The following is a 16,679-nucleotide window of genomic DNA, read 5'->3' on the forward strand; positions in this document are numbered from 1 at the left end:
AGTATCATAGTCATATGTATGTTGATTAACTGAAACAAACAGCTGTGTAGGAGGCTTAAAGCACACCAGAGTTTTCAACAAGTTTTCTAAAACCTAATAGAGCATAATAGTAAATGAGTGGGTAAGGAGAACCTGTTTCATGCCTGAAAGTTTATGATTTTCAGGTGTTTTTTTCCATGTTTCTGTTGCCCTGCTGTTTGCAATCCACTTTCATGCCGGGGACATGTAGCAAGCCTAGCATTCTGCCAGTAGTTCACTGTCCTGCACTTGGTTTCCATGCCTTGTTGCACAGTCCATGGTCCAAACAGCAGGTGAGCAGTATCTGAATTCCCACCCCTCTATTCTCCTAAGACAATTCAGACATTCTGAACAAAGGGTGAGTAAACCCAATATAATGTGTGTTCATACAGATTATTATCACAGTGTCTGCAGAGCTGCATAACAAAGTCTATGTCAGACTCACCACTTCTATAGTAAGCCAAGATCAATTATGCAAAGTCACTAAATGGTCCAGAATCCAAAAGGGCCAAAATAGCACTTTAAAGAAAAGGACATGTGATCGCATAAAGCTGCAAAGAATAGCAAAAGTTGGATTTATTCCCCCATCCCCATAGCAACATTTCAACCTGACGGTCTTTATCACGCAAGCAGATTGATATATAGTTTTGTAAGAAAAGATTTAGAGCAAGGCTGCACACAGGCAAGTACGATATTGGGCTGAGAAACTCTACGCGATATCGCGCTAGTCAATGTGCACTTTACCTGCAGATGCGGGGCGATTTTTAGGCAAAAACACCTTGTCACTTCTGTGATTTTCCAATCCTCTCACCCGAGTCTCACGACAATAGCGGATTGGAAATGTTTCCCATTGATTTCAATTGCACATCGCACAGCATGCAAGGTATTTAAGGTCTCATTGAAATCATTAAGCGATGCATTCGGCATTGCTGTGAGGGAACACATCGCTCGTGTATGACTCCCTTCAAAAGATTGGGGTTCTTGTTCCAGTTTTATTTTTTACTTGCACTATCAAGCCAAATGATAAAAAGCCCGTGTGCATAAATCAATACGTGCTTTTTTCTGTCCCATTTTCAGTCCTGTTGGTAAAATGAAGTTGTGGATCTTGGAGGATGGTGATGAAAGTGAAAAATGTCTGGTCCTTAAGGGGCTAATTTGGTATGATCATCTTAGCCAATCATGCTTAAGGCAGGAACAGCTACTTTATTAGGCTGCATTCAGACGAACGTATATCGGCTCGGTTTTCACGCCGAGCCGATATACATTGTCCTCGTGTGCAGGGGGGGGGAGGATGGAAGAGCCAGGAGGAGGAACTGAGCTCCCGCCCCCTCTCTGCCCCTCTGCACTATTTGCAATGGGGAGCGGCGGGGCTGGGCTAATTCTCTGAACTTAGCCCCACCCCCATCCCACCTACTTACATTGCAAATAGTGCAGAGGGGTGGAGAGGAGGCAGGAGCTCAGTTCCTGCTCCTGGCTCTTCCATCCTCCCCCCCTGCAGATGAGGAGGACGTATATCGGCTCAGCGTGAAAACCGAGCCGATATACGTTCGTGGGAATGCAGCCTTACAGTGGTATATTATCACTATTCTTTTACATTAGAAGCCATGGCAGACCTGGAGGCCACGCTAAGACCTCTGGTTACCATGGTAACACCGACTCTCCCTCCATTTGTTAACTGCTCACATGCTGCAATCAACATTGATTGTGACATGTAAGGACTTGACAGCGCCAATGCCTACTAATGCAGCGGGGGGCCAGCTGTCAGTCACAACCGGCCCATGCTGCGGGTGGCATCCATTACTAATAAATATACGTAATTTCGCTGGAACACTTACTTATTTAGCATATATATTCTGTAAATATATGTCCTTGATGGGAAGGGAAATAATAAAAAAAAAAAAATTCACTCACATGTGTATAGTGTATTTGATCGCAGAAATCACTGCATATTTATGCTATTGAAATGCACAATGTTGACCACCCCATGTTGATCCAGAGAAAGGCAAATTTAAGGGAAACAAAATTCCTTCACGACTACAATAAGAACAATCCCTGGATCAACAACAATTCTGAAGTAATTTGGGATTATATCGTATCGCTCAGATAAGGCATCCAGGCTCCTCTTGTACTCTTTTATCGAATTCGCCATCACCACGTCCTCAGGCAGAGAGTTCCATAGTCTCACCTTTCCTACAGTAAAGAGTCTCTTTTTATGTTGGTGTAGAAACCTGCTTTCCTCTAGACATAGAGGGCGCCCCCATGTTACCGTCACAGTCCTTGGTATAAACAGATGATGGGAGGATTCTCTGTATTGTCCAATATATTTATACATAACTATTGTCGCCCCATAGGCAGTTTTTTCTAAACTAAATAACCCTAATTTTGATAACCTCTTTGCGTATTGTAGTCTGCAGATTCATTACTTAAGTTGAACCCACTCAAGCTCTGATGTCCTTCTTGTATTTCCCTTTGCACATGTGCACAACCTTACATTTATCAGTGTTAAACCTTATGTGCCACTTTTATACCGAAGACCCCAACATATCCAGATCCATTTGCAAACACATTCTGTCCTCTCTTGTGTTAATTACTTTACATAGTTTTAGATCATCTGCAAATATTTATATATTGTACTGTGCGATCCTTCTACCAGGTCATTAATAAATGTAATAAAAAGAATAGGGCCCAATACCGACCCCTGTGGTGCCCCACTAGTAACAGTGACTCAATCAGAGCATGCACTGTTAATAACCACCCTCTGCTTTGTAACATTGAGCCAATTATTCACCAATCATTCTCGTTTTATATACCAACCTTTTATCTGGCATAGTATCAAACACTTTGGAAAAGTCTAGATATACAAGATCCAATGACTCTCCTGGGCCAGTCTTGAACTAACCTCCTCATAGAAGCTGATCAGGTTGGTTTGACAGGAGTGACCCATCATAAACCCATGCTGATATGGAATTATACAGACATTTTCCTTGAGGTACTCCAGGATAGCATCTCTTAGAACCCTTCAAACAGTTTACCCACAAGAGAAGACTTACTGGCCAGCAGTTTTTAGATACACTTTTTGACCCCTAATCCAGTGGAACAGACCTTGTCTTTAAATATAAGAAACAATGATCTATTACATTACTAAATTTCCTTAGAATTCCTTTAGAATATGGTGATTCGTCTATTTCAAACTTTTTAATGTGGTTCTGCACTTCTTACTGGGTTAAACTGTAACATTTAGTGGAAGTTTCGTTATCGCTCTGCATCTTATTTTCCTCTGTGAATACACTGGAGCAAAAAACTATTTAATAGATTTGCTTTTTCCATATCATGCTCTACAATTTTTACTACATTTATTAAAGGGCTAACATTTTCAGTATTAATCTTTTTACTATTTATATAATTTGAAGAACAGTTTAAGGTTAGTTTTACTCTGTCCCCACCTCTGCTTTTTACATTACTTATTTTTCCCTTATAGGTTGTTAGCTGCCTTCTTGTTTAAGTCATTTAAACACTTTTCTTTTTTTGTTTATTGCCCCCTTTACTTCTTTATTGAGCCACATTGGTTACTAAATATAGATGAGCGAGTATACTCGCTAAAGGCAATTGCTCGAGTGAGCATTGCCATTAGCGAGTATATCCCCCGCTCGAGACTGCAGGTTCGGGTGCCGGCAGCGGGCACGGAGCTGCGGGGGAGAGCGGGGCGGAACGCGGAGGGGAGATCTCTCTCTCCCTCCTGTTGACAGTCGCTACTCACGGCTCCCCCGCGCCGGCACCTGAACCTGCACTCTCGAGCGGGGTAGATACTCACTAAAGGCAATGCTCGCTCGAGCAATTTGCCTTTAGCGAGTATACTCGCTCATCTCTATTACTAAAACTTTTACTCCTGAAAGGTAAGAACTAGGGATGAGCGAGCATACTCGCTAAGGCACTACTCGCTCGAGTAATGTGCTTTAGACGAGTATCTCCCTGCTCGTCCCTAAAGATTCGGGGGCTGCCGCAGCTGACAGGTGAGTTGCGGCGGGGAGCAGGGGAGAGCGGGCGGGAGAGAGAGATCTCCCCTCCGTTCCTGCCCGCTCTCCCCCGCAGCTCCCCGCCCCGCGCCAGCCTGCGAATCTTCAGGGACGAGCCGAGAGATACTCGGCTAAGGCACATTACTCGAGCGAGTAGTGCCTTAGCGAGTATACTCGCTCATCCCTAGTAAGAACCACTCACAATAAGTAGTTAAGATGTTCGTTTTTAACTGGATCTATGTTCTGAGGATGTGGATCTAGATGAAAGTGGTGCGATTCTGCGATCCAGGATGGGTCTTGATTTCTTTTTGGCTCAGTCGCACCTCATGTGACCACGACTGTTATGCAAATATGAAGCTCAACAGGCATTTAATGGTTGCTTGCCTCTTAGAAGAGCAAAGTTTTGGACTAGTTAAAAATCTAACGTCTGATCTTTCTGTCCTGCAGATAACTGGACTGGCATTTGACATAAGCTTGTCAGCAGATCCTACTGAGATCAGTCAAACATGCCGCTTCAAATGAGCATGAGAAAGTAAACAGACATAGAACCTAAAATAATGAGTCAAACAAAGACAGTAGAAGTTGGTTAATGAAAAAGCATGTTTTTATTATGTGACTTCAATGTTTCTTTTTATTGAGAGCTGCAGCATATGTCTCACATGTACTGCAACACTGTACAAATGGGACTTGGTTTTACCCGAACAGCAAATTAAGAGAAAATGAATGCAAACCTGTTCCACACAAAGACATAATAGTCCAACATTTCACAAAATAAAGGGAAAAGACATTTATTACAAGTGAATTTCATTCAGCATGTATAAAAAAAAACCTACATTAAACAGAAGTGACTGTTTTTTTAAAATTTTTATACAGGGTTTACAATTATTGTAAAGTAAAAAAAAATAGATATATATATACGTATCTTTCTATTACTTTCTAATAAGGCCTTACACCATTATAGAATCCAATCTCTCCCCATTATATTGTATTTCTTATACTTTATACAAAATAAAATATTGACATAATTCCAATCTGTTCATATGGATTATTTTAGAGAAAAGGGGTAAAAACAAAAGCATCAGATCAAGAAAACGTTTTTATATATATTTTGGCTATAAACAAGTAGCAAAATAATCAGCACAGACTTAGACAGAAGAAAGAACACGTAAGAGTGACGTAAAGCTGCTTGTATGACCGGATGTTGTATCAATAATTTAATAGTGTACGTTAAAGCTGGACAATGGTGACATCTACATCGTAAAATTGTTCTATGCGCCGTTTACAAATGAATACTTGCGTGGAACAATTCTAATACCCCTTGCACAAGTAATGAAGAACACCAGGACCATACAAAAGTGCTTTCTTTATCCTACTCAGCTGTGCACGCTTCCCTCTATATATTAATTGGCACATCCATAAATGGTTTAAGGCATACAGACATATCTACAATGTAAGTGGGCAGCTTTTTTAGGCTGTATTCACACATACCAGCCCATGTCAGTAATGTATTGCATGGTGAAAAGAAATACTATGTAGACAAAATAAAAAAAAAAACAATTGCCAATTTGCAGTAAAAACACAGTTTTTGACCACACCGCACACTACCAGTACATGGAAATACACCCTAACTGTCATTACTGAAAAAAAAGCAGTTCTGATATTGGTAGTTCTTTTACAATGGATTTAAGTACCCTGTATAATATTACAGGTAAAAAGAAGTTTGTGCCCCTTAGATTAGAACTATGGCTTCTCCATAACGGGTAAGGTTCTTAGTCTGGAATAGACTGACTTTTATATTCAGAGACTTCCTTTTTGTGCTCAGCATTGCTAAACTGTTGACACTTTCATTAGTTGATCAATGTATAGCGAAGAAGGAGCAGGCACACCAGCCCTTCGGCATTTATGATTTGCCAAAAGGGCGCAGTCTCCTTAATTATTTTAATACATATGAAAGTGTACGACCTTTGGTCAGAAGATCAGGAGGCCATTTAGCCAGTTCACCCACTAACCTTTGTTCACACACCTTATGAAGACACTTTATGCAAGCACAATATAATGTATTTAGTTCTTTCTAGTTAATAATTGAAAATATTCCTGTACATATAGTGAAGAGAACTACCGGTACTGTATTTGGCAAAGCTCCCGCCTCATATTTGAATTTGCCTTTTCTCTTTGGAATCTGCTCTCACGTGTTCCTTAAAAATAAAACTCTAAAACTGAAGATTTAGTCTATTACATAATGCAGTCCAATTCTTCCTGCCTTCTCACACCTGAATGCATATATCTATATGACACTCAAGTTCGGCACCAATCAGGTTGAATCAGGGAACCCAAACAACCAATGAGGTTGAATCACACAAGCCAAACAACCAATGAGATTGCTGGAATTGTGAATGAGAACACATGAGGTTGCTGGAATTGTGAATGAGAACACATGAGGTTGCTGGAATTGCTCCATAGTGCCGAACTTGTGTAATATAGATATATGCCACCTGAATAATGCACTAGGCAAGCATTGAAATGCAGTCGTAGCCTTTAAAATGTATCCTCTGCTTCCTAAGGTGTGGTTAAAGGGATTGTGCCAAGATATAGAATTATCCCCTAGCCAAAGGATAGGGGATAGCTTCATGATTGGGGGAAGCCCAACCACTGGGACCCCCAGCAGTCCTGAGAAAGGGTGTCCCGAAGGTACCTGCATGAATTGAGTAGAGGTGTGAATTTGCACCACTACGATGTTCATTTCAGTGACAGCATTGGATATTGTACTTGTACTCAGCAATTTCAGAAGCTCCCATTGAAATAAATGGAGGTGCATCACGCGAATGCAACCATTACTCCTTTCATGCAAGGAGCTTTTAACCCCCGTTGTTGGGATCTGTGGGTGTCCAACCTGTGGATAGGGGTTAATTTTCTATCTTGGCACAACTCAGAGTTGTCTCAGAGTTGCTAATCATGCTCAGAAATCTATAGTTTCCATACCTTTTATCGTAAAATAGTTAAATAATCAAACTGATGTGAATGTGAGCTTCAATATCAGCTTCAGTGTTTGTCAATTTGGACAACAGGGTCACTAAGGTGAAGTCTGTATTGTGATGGGGAAGATATATCTCCGGCTGAATTTTCATTTCTGGTACTTTACTTTCTGTTACTACCATAAAACTTTTCTAAACATATTTCAAGCAAGCGCACACTGCGCTAATCCTTACAAACTATGTGGATCACAGCATATAAAATAGACAATGACTATCAGCAGATTCAATCTCTTTACTCAGCTAATATTTATGTCAGTTTACATGCTCCAATGGTCATGGGCCCATTACATGCTCATGAATAATTGTAATTTGGATTGAGGGGTTATCAAAAACAGTGTGCTCAGAGCAATGGCAGCCCCAATCCAATCTCTGAGAAGTCCTTATTACAGACACTGTGGCAGTCCACAAAGGACAAGATCCGATATTCTGAGGACTCCATGGGTTATGCATGTGCAATACTATGTAATGAGGTTAAACATTTCCCTATACATTTTTCTATTTCCTTAAATGCCATATCACTTGCTCTTTAGTTTTCAAAGTGTTAGAAAAATCTAAGTAGTTAAGGAAAATACTTGTGCTACAATGTTCTCGAAGGATAGTGGATGAAGTAGAATCGAACTCGGGTAAAAGTGCTGGAAACAAAGAGGTCTCAAGGCGTAGGACAGAGTAATTCTGTATTCATTGTAACATACAACGCGTTTCAGACTTGATCAAGCCCTTTGTCAGGTTTATGTAACTGGGTTATACATTTCTGACAAAGGGCTTGTTCCAAGCCCAAAACATGTTGTATAGTCTATAGAATGACTCTATCCTACCCTTCGAGAACTCTTTGTGGACAGTGCTGCCACCAGTTTGATCCTATATTCAGTCATGAGGGCTCATTTAAACAGAAAATGTGTGCTTTAAGTGATGTGTAAATCACAACTGCTCCATGTGAGCTTATAGTAATGCGATTATCGCTTAAAATTTGTTCAAACGAACAAAAATGCGCGAGAATTGTCACGGCTAAATGCAAAGCCATCATACATTATTCTGTACTTCTCGTTTGTCGCTCACTTTCAACCAGCATAAAAACCATCGTTGGTGCGCTCAATTCTCACTGCGTCTAAACGCTCCCCGCTCAGTGTTGCATATAAAATATGAAGTGCTGAGCGAGAATTTAGCGAGAAATGAGCGATTTTCAGTGATAATCAGCCCCTTTTTATGTTATGCATGGGCGCGAACAACTAGCCGTGACGTCACTTTAGATAGGCAATCCATCATTGGAAATTGTGAACTTCTTGTTCAGTGTTTCACATTCCTGTGTTAAGCACTGAAGATCAGTTTTTAAACCCAACGAAACGCATGATTCTCGTTAGCCGTTGGCTCGCATTTAAACTGAATGATATTGTTCACTTGAACAATTTTTGGAACGATAATTGCTCGTCTAAATGCACCTTTACACCAGGCCAAAATTACTTTCATTTAATGGGAAAAGGTCATGGACTAGCTTACCACCCCTCACAATGTTGCCAGTTTTCCCCATGTTCCTAGGGCCAAACATAAGACTTTACAAAGGCTTTTTAAAAGTGTTTTCATTAAACTCGGTCATCAGTGTTAGAGAAGATGGAGGGCTTCAATAATGACCAAGTAGCTTTCTCTTCTAAACTAGCGCAGAGCAGTTGGCAATCTTGCTGTCCGATGATCTCTGGTCTTATGTTACTCAGTGACCAGGCCACTACTATGGTTAACAGGACACAGAAGGGATAGGAAAGCTGTATGGACACATATGTGACCAATGCTAGTAATCAGTCAAAAATGTCTAATGATTACAATGCTTCCCTTCTTGGCAGCGGATGTTTGTCAGCTTATCAGCAGCACAGACTTACTCAAACAATTTTAGCCCAAAAATACTTTGACAACTAAAGTGCCAATGTGAGAAACTTTTTATACAAACCTGGATTTCTGAGACTAAAAAACACACTAATGTTTATTTCCAGAAGTGGCATCATTCTTGTCCATGGGCTGTTCAGTTGTTTTCACGGCCGGCCAATATGCGCTGTGAACTGATGCATTGGATTCCAATTCATCAGATCACATGGGCGTATTTCTGAGACGTAAAAGCTCTCGGCCAAGCCAATATAGCGGCAGGCGTTTTTACGTCGGGCCCAAAAGATAGTCCTGGAACTATCTTTTGGGCCAGGAATACGTCGGCTGCTGCATGGGCTCCTATAGGAGCCCATGTCAGCGGCTGTAGGTGGGAGGGAGTTTAGCAGCTTGGCTGCTAAACTCCATCCCCCTGTTCTCCTTCCCCCTGTGCAGGCTCACCTCTCGTTCCTCCCCGCTCGTTCTGTTCAATGGGAGGGGGCGTAGCTAAGCATCGGTCTGCCCCGCCTCCTCCACTGATGGCTATGGACAAGGGGTGGGACGTGGGCGGAGCTAATCACCCGCCCTCTCCCCGCTCCTTGTCCATAGCCATCAATGGGAGGAGGTGGTGTGCAATGACGCTTAGCTCCGCCCCCCCACCTTTGCACAGAACGAGCCGGGAGGAATGAGAGGTGAGCCTGCGATGGGGAGAGAGGGGAAATGGGCGATGGCCTGGTGAGTTCAGCGCATTTGTGCCGGCCTCACCAGGCCATATGAACAGGCGCACAAACGTTTGATTTGTGCGCCCGTTCACTAGACTTTTCACTAACAACGTAGCGCATATCGTTTGGCTGTGAAAACGGCCGGCCGATATGTGCTCGTGTGAAAGAAGCCTTATACAGATTGAATGCCAGAAACAACCCAGAAGATGAGAGGCGCAGTTTCTAGGAGAAAAAAAAGACAGCCATACTCCTCTATCATTATCCAGCCCCTTTGATGAAAGGTAAACCTGAAGAAGTGATTTGCTAAGAGTGTTAAGAATTGTAATGCAGCTTTTCAGAGGGTGTGATGAAAAGTAATTTCACAAGATTAAACAACCTACCAACCTCGACCCAAAGGTCCTCATTTCAATAACTCGGCATCTTTTCTCAGGTCCTTTTACACAACTCCCATAACTTCTAGGTTCCTATTAAGCATACTGCATCACAACTTCTAAGCGGCTCTTTTCTAAATGCATTACAACCCAATGCGTTCCATCTATGTTAAAATGTTTTGCTTCCAAATTAATTGCAGCTACACGGACCGACTTCATAAATCTGTTAGTAAAGTGCAGGGATTCGTTAGGCCACCTTCAGATGTTGCAAATGTATTGTGCATTTTCGGTACATATCCCTAACTGAAAATCAGCTACAAAATAAAAGACAACACAAGTGAAGGAGGTTTTTACAACCATATTCACATAGCTTGGATGTTTCTGCTGCGGATTTTCAAATCCACATAGGTTTTGCACAGATTATTTAATGGCAGCTTTCCTTCTTTGCAATGCAGAGTCATGGCAAAAATTCACAGCGGATTTTTTTGCGCCATGTCTGAACTCACTCTTAGATTATTGAATAGGATCACGTATATTCAACAGAAACTTATACAAGCAAAGTGTAGCAAAACAGACAGACACGGATCAAACAAGCAGATCAAAAAGCACCAACACCACCCTGAAGCATTTGGTAAATTAAGAATTCCCACTTAGTCAAACACAAGACAGTCATCTACAGCTTCGAACGAAATTAGCCAACATGGTTGAGGACTATGAAAAAGGACAAAGACTTTATTCCTATCACAAAGTTATTTTTCTTTCTTAAGAGCTACAAAATGTTGAACATTGAAGGGGTTGTCTCATGAAGACAATGCTGTTCCATATAGCCTATTAAGGTATATGGACACTGGGGAGAGAGGGGGAAGGGGAGGCTTCCCCAAGCTTGAGACCCTTTCTTTTAGAAGCCCGAGTAAAGAGCCATTAACAAAGATCGACTCCCGCTCTATTACATGGCCATGTCCATCTATTACAGGGTCAGCTATTCATTTGAACTAGAGCCTCCTTCGGCAATAACCACTCCCGGCTGTGCGCTTCTGAACCTGAAATCAGCTAATGGCTGAGCTAGCTTAGAAATGATCAGGGCATTGGCATTGGTAAGACAACTTCTTTTAATTATCCATACTCTGTTCCCTATTCTAATGCATGTCCTTCCCCCAATCTGATTTAGGAGGTTGCGATCGTGAATATAAGCTTTTTGAGTTAGTAAGTATATAAAAGGTGTCCAGTGAACAGATATTCCTATCAGCCACTGTAAAGGGAAGAAGCTATATTAGCCATATTATTTGTTTAAACACAAGCCCACCTGCTCCTCGTATTTGCCAAATATATCCTAAAATTTGCTTAAAAAAGGAGTTATTACCCCCTCCCTTCCCCTTTCATAAGCTGAAATATAATGTTCTGTGGTAAAATAATATAAAACAGCTTAAAACAAGCCTTTATTTTGATAATTTAGGTAACTGGCTCCTATTGTCTAAGGAAAAAAAAACTATTTCTAATAACTTCCCAACAGTTACATCATAAAAATCCAGGTTTCCAGACAATTCAAGCACTGATCACTTAAACATCCCCAGGGTATGGAACAACTACTAATGTAGACCAAACGTGGAGGTGTTGTCCAAAGCAAACCACCAGATTCTGGCTTTTGGCTGGTTAGAAAAAGAGAGGTAATCGGCTTGCTTGCTACGGGCAACTGCTCTGCCGATTGGCTACACTGGTTATCTTTCAAGAATCAGTTGAGTCTGTGGCCTCTCCGAGGGGGTTCATAAGAGAACCCATGAAGCACTCATCTCTTTATATATGTAGGCATAAACCCTACAACGTGGAAATTTGGTTTGGTGAAGTATCCAATCACATGATATCTGCAATATAACAGCAAAGTAATAGTTTTGTAACATGATCAGTAAATGCACTCAAGGAATATACAGTTACCCTGAACTATGCACGTCTCATATGTGCAAGATTTGGTATTATAAAGTGCCCTCTACAAAGCAAAGGAATGGCTAGCTAGGTAGGATTTGAAGGTATAGGTTACCACACAACATCAATAGGTTTTCGGTAATAGCATAGCTCTTAAAAGACTTAAGGCTGTTTTCACACGTGCCGTTTTTGTCGCAATTGCTTTCAGCAACTTTCATAACGTGTGAAGGCAACCAAAGGCTGGAGTTACATATGTAGTTCTTGTTGCAGTTTTCTCGGGCCAAATATTCATCTTTCCGTTCTTTTCATCTTTGTTTTTAATCTAGGTCTGACTTTTCCACTCAAACGTGCATCAAAAACGACAATGAAAATTTCCAGCCCAACAGCCATCGGTGCAAATTAATCGATTGAGACCGCTCAACTTTTATTCCCTGGAAACAGCTGGCAAACTGACACCAAATTCTTAAGGCATTAAAGATTTCGAAATGCATACAATGTTTTAAGGAGAAAGAGAAAATAAACTTGCAACTTTACCACTATGATAACTAAATTATGCACTACAGGAATATGGACATCACAATACATTAGGCCATTTACACCACAACGATAAGTCATCCGTGAAGAGGGGGTATTACAGATAGAATCAAACGGGCGTGAAAACAAAGTTGCTATCCCTATGGTCAGCTGACTTGTATTTGGGTGATATTCAACTTTCTAGACAAAGACAAACAAAAAAAAAAACCTTTGCAGCAAAAAAAAAGAAAAAAGAAAACTAGCCATGGTAGATGGCAGGGTTCACCGAGAGTGCTGCATTCTGGAACAGTGAGGGGTTGAGGTGTGTCCTATCTACCTGATTCTTCATCTGAACACTGCCGTTCCAGATGAGAAAATAAGTGCTTGTAATACTGTCTTCTTGGGCAACGATGGACAAGATTCACAAATATTACTGGGGGGAACGGGGGCTTTCTTGTATAGATGGGTACAAGACAGATTTCTACTATAAACCTAGGAGGTAGAGCAGTGCGAGGTGGTGGGACTACGCCAGAGAATCCTGAGAAATTCCACTGATTTGCTTTCCTAAAGCTTCATAGCACATAAATTTCATTGCGCTTGTACTTTTTTTTTTTTTTGACAAAAATATTAATAGATTTCTATTTTTTTTTACAGACTAATTTGTCTCTGAATCCTTTTAAAAAGTTGAAAAGTTTCTAAAAACAAATATGAAAATTTCCCATTTATTAAAGCTGTAAAAAGTTGTAAAATGTGAGGATTGGATGATGCAGAAACTAATGGGTTCTCGTCATTTCATTAACATTCGGAGCGAACCTTTTTCGCTTCACTCAATGCGTTTTTTTTTGCAGGATGACAGTAGATATATAAACTCATCCTGTAAAATGCTAGGCCCCAACTGAACGAGGGCCGAACGCCATTGTAGATTATAGCATATATGAAGTAGTACAAAACAGAAATGCAGAGAAAAGACTTGATTCACCCAAGTGCTTATCCAGTTTGTTTTTTTTTTTCCCGAGAAACAAAAATCACACAATAAAACATCAGCACTATCAAGCTTGTTAATGTCCTAAACCTTCTGCATACTGAATTTACAGCCATTTTTCCTCTTTCCATCTGGAATTTTTAAAAACAGCTGGTTAACGGAGCTCCTTCTACTGAACCCATGGAGACTCGTAGAAGGCGGCACACTACTCCTTATATTAGATAAAGCATTTAGAGATAGACCAGAGTTATTTCAAGCTGCAGTAGCCCTTTCATTTTCTTTCTACATTTCCAATTATACCAATATGGCATACATCTGTAAAAAGTATAAATATAAAGTTAGTTAACAATTTATACACAGTAATGTAGCTTGACAATTTTTTTTTTTTAATTCTACCACACATTAAACTTGTTTTATTTATGACCCTGCTGTAAAGTGGCTTTGTAGTGACCCTGATAAAAGTAAAAAATAGTTTTATCTGATTAAAAAAAATTCTTGTGAATGGCTATTAATAGTTATTTTTACCATTTCCTTTTTGCTTGTTTTTTTTTTGTGTTTTTTTTTTTTTTTTTGTTTTCTTACAAATAAAAGCATACACATAGGCAAGCTTTGAAAACGGCTACAGCAGCTTCTACCATTGCATGTCTGAGCAATTATGGCACGTGAAAGATGGTAAATTTACTAGCATAAAAAAATACTACTACTCCACTTAAGAACTACCCTGCGGTCAAGTCCTGCCACAGCAGGGTTCAATCCTGCCCAGTGTTGTATTGATTCCGAACCAGAACCCAGGAGATGCCCTCCTGGTGACTACTAACGACTGGCAGACTGTCTACAAAAACTAAAGACCGGTCTCTGATTCAGACCATAGACTCATATATGTATTTGGCCATGCAACTTTGCAGTTGGTTTGGGTAGGTAGTTGAAAGAACCAAGTTGGCCAACATGGTGAGAGTAGTTATGAAAGACAGACTGTGTGAGAATATTACATTTCATTTGTGTTAGGAAAGCGGTGAGCTGCCCCAGTCTTAAAAAAGGACCAAATCTGTACAACAGGATTCTTGAAAGAATAGGAAAAAAAATGATGTAAGAAAAAAAGGAGAGTCAGTAAAAACTGAGAAATTGCTAGATCCAAACAGTAGCTTAAAGGCACAACTTCCCTTTTCTGATATACACTTGTAAACGCTCAGCAGGTTACATGCAGAAATTAAAATCTTATTTTTCCCCATGGGAGAAAGGAAAAAAAAATGCAAAAAACACCTGACAGGAGAATAAAACAATGATAAAAATGTAGCACAACTTCCATCCAACGTAAAGATACTACCAGAATGTTCAGAATGGAGCCTCTGGTTTAACGATGATCTCTGATTCCTCTCATTTCAGAGAGTGAAATGAGGAATTCCCCATAGTCCAAATCTTGGCCCTCTGTAAACCACATGAACTGTAGTGCATAATCACAATAGGTACACCGTTGCAAGGACAATTACCACGTCTGATTTCTTTTTTTAATACAGTAAAAGCTATAATTTGACTTATTCTTTCCTTAAGGCAACTTTTTATGTTTATGTATTTATATATATTTATATATATATTTATATATAGGATTTCAGTAAGGCAGTCACTTCTGATGAAATAAAAGTTTTCTGACATTTCCAGATGAGTATTTTGGTATCTGATTGCTGATAATTTCGGACAACATCTCTGGAAACTCAACACTCAACGATTTGTCCGTGAAAGAATAGAAGCAAAAGGCTAGAAGACTTTCAACCACCTGAAAAGGAAGGACAATGTGGTGACGTAAAAAACAAGTGAATACATAAATAAAGCTCAAGACAAGTAAAATGACACGCGGCTATCCGTTCTATTGTTATACTAGTCAATGATAGATGCAAAAATTCCATTCTGATTGACTAAAGCAGCTAGCTTGTAGCAGTGGCTACAAAGACCGACTCGCTGGCGGGCTGATTGTGCTGTCTCTGCAAGCTGAAGTGCATTCTCTAACGCCACCCCTCTCTGCTAGTGTGCCATTAATGACGTAAAAAATCAGATGCATGTGCTGCGAGATCCGGGACCGACGCATGTGCGGCTGAGTGGAATCGATCTGTCCATGAAAGGGATAGATGAACTGTGCCTTCACCGCTCCGAGATCTCCCAATGGAGGCATAACATTGCAACCCTGTGCATGACGCCTCCTGAGTGTTCGACTCACGCATATAAAGTCATGATGGAACTTAACCCCTTAGTGACAGTTTTTTGTTTTCCCATTTTTGTTTTTTCTCCTCCCTTTTAAAAAAAATCGTAACTTCTTTATTTATCCATTGACATCGCTATATGAGGGCTTGTTTTTTGCGGGCCGAGTTGTATTTTTCAATGGTGAAAAATCCAACAACCAACCAATGCCTTGCATTTATTATCTATCATTCACATGCAGCGTGGCTTTAAGACACCAGGGGGAGCCCAGGTTGGCAGTACCAATGTGGTTCACTGTTGGAAATGCAGGGCAACCCGCCGAATTATCATGGCGTCATTAATAGGTTGCTGGTCTGCATGGTGAACTACATATATCAGAATGGTCTGGCACCCTGTATCCACTATATGTGGGAGTTTACACCAAGCATCCACCCCCTCATTATCAAGAGGCAGTGTGAGTGGTTGTTTTATCGGTGTCCTGCACAGGTGTTATTGGCTCCTCCATTTGGTAGTCAGCTACCTGCATGGTGAGAGGAGGATGCATCTATATGCACTCCTCAGTCAGTAAGTAACGGCCATTTTCTGTGATTGTTTTTAATTTTTTATTTTCCCTTCTGTGATGCAATTATATTAGTGTAGTGACCCACTACAACGCAAGGAACCGTGAAGTGGTTAATGGGCTCATGTATCTTAGCCACATCCAACCAAATGCCTTGCATTTATCATCTATTATTCACATGCAGTGTGGCTTTAAGACTCCAGGGGGAGCTACAGCATTACATCATACTGTATTCTGACAGGCAGTCTATCAAGCCACCCCACAGGGATGGCTTGATAGTCATACTACCATAGTCATACTACCCCGAGCTGCCATGACACCCACACAGCTTCCCCGATCTCACTACACGGGGGGAAGGGGGCGGGGCGTACCTGACCCCTGTACATCGTGGGATATAAATGCCACTGTCAGATTTGACAGCGGCATTTAAAGGGTTAACAGCCCCGATCGGCCGCATGGCGGGTTGGAATAAACAGCTGACAACCGCGATGCATGAAGGGAGATGGCAGCGCTATCT

At 40.8% G+C, this 16,679-nt stretch overlaps 1 protein-coding gene across 1 annotated transcript in view; it reads right to left on the reverse strand.

Annotated features, from left to right (window-relative positions):
* Positions 1 to 4,613: 4,613 nt before the first annotated feature.
* The window catches only part of NR3C1 (nuclear receptor subfamily 3 group C member 1), a 142,863-nt gene continuing 130,797 nt past the window's right edge, over positions 4,614 to 16,679 (reverse strand). Inside the window, exon 9 of the mRNA XM_066591247.1 lies at positions 4,614 to 15,184. Coding sequence (XP_066447344.1) covers positions 15,032 to 15,184 — 153 coding nt within the window. The 3' untranslated portion in view covers positions 4,614 to 15,031. The remainder of the gene's footprint in view (positions 15,185 to 16,679) is intronic.

The sequence above is a fragment of the Eleutherodactylus coqui genome, chromosome 2, assembly GCF_035609145.1.
Source record: "Eleutherodactylus coqui strain aEleCoq1 chromosome 2, aEleCoq1.hap1, whole genome shotgun sequence".
In the NCBI taxonomy this organism is placed as follows: domain Eukaryota; kingdom Metazoa; phylum Chordata; class Amphibia; order Anura; family Eleutherodactylidae; genus Eleutherodactylus; species Eleutherodactylus coqui.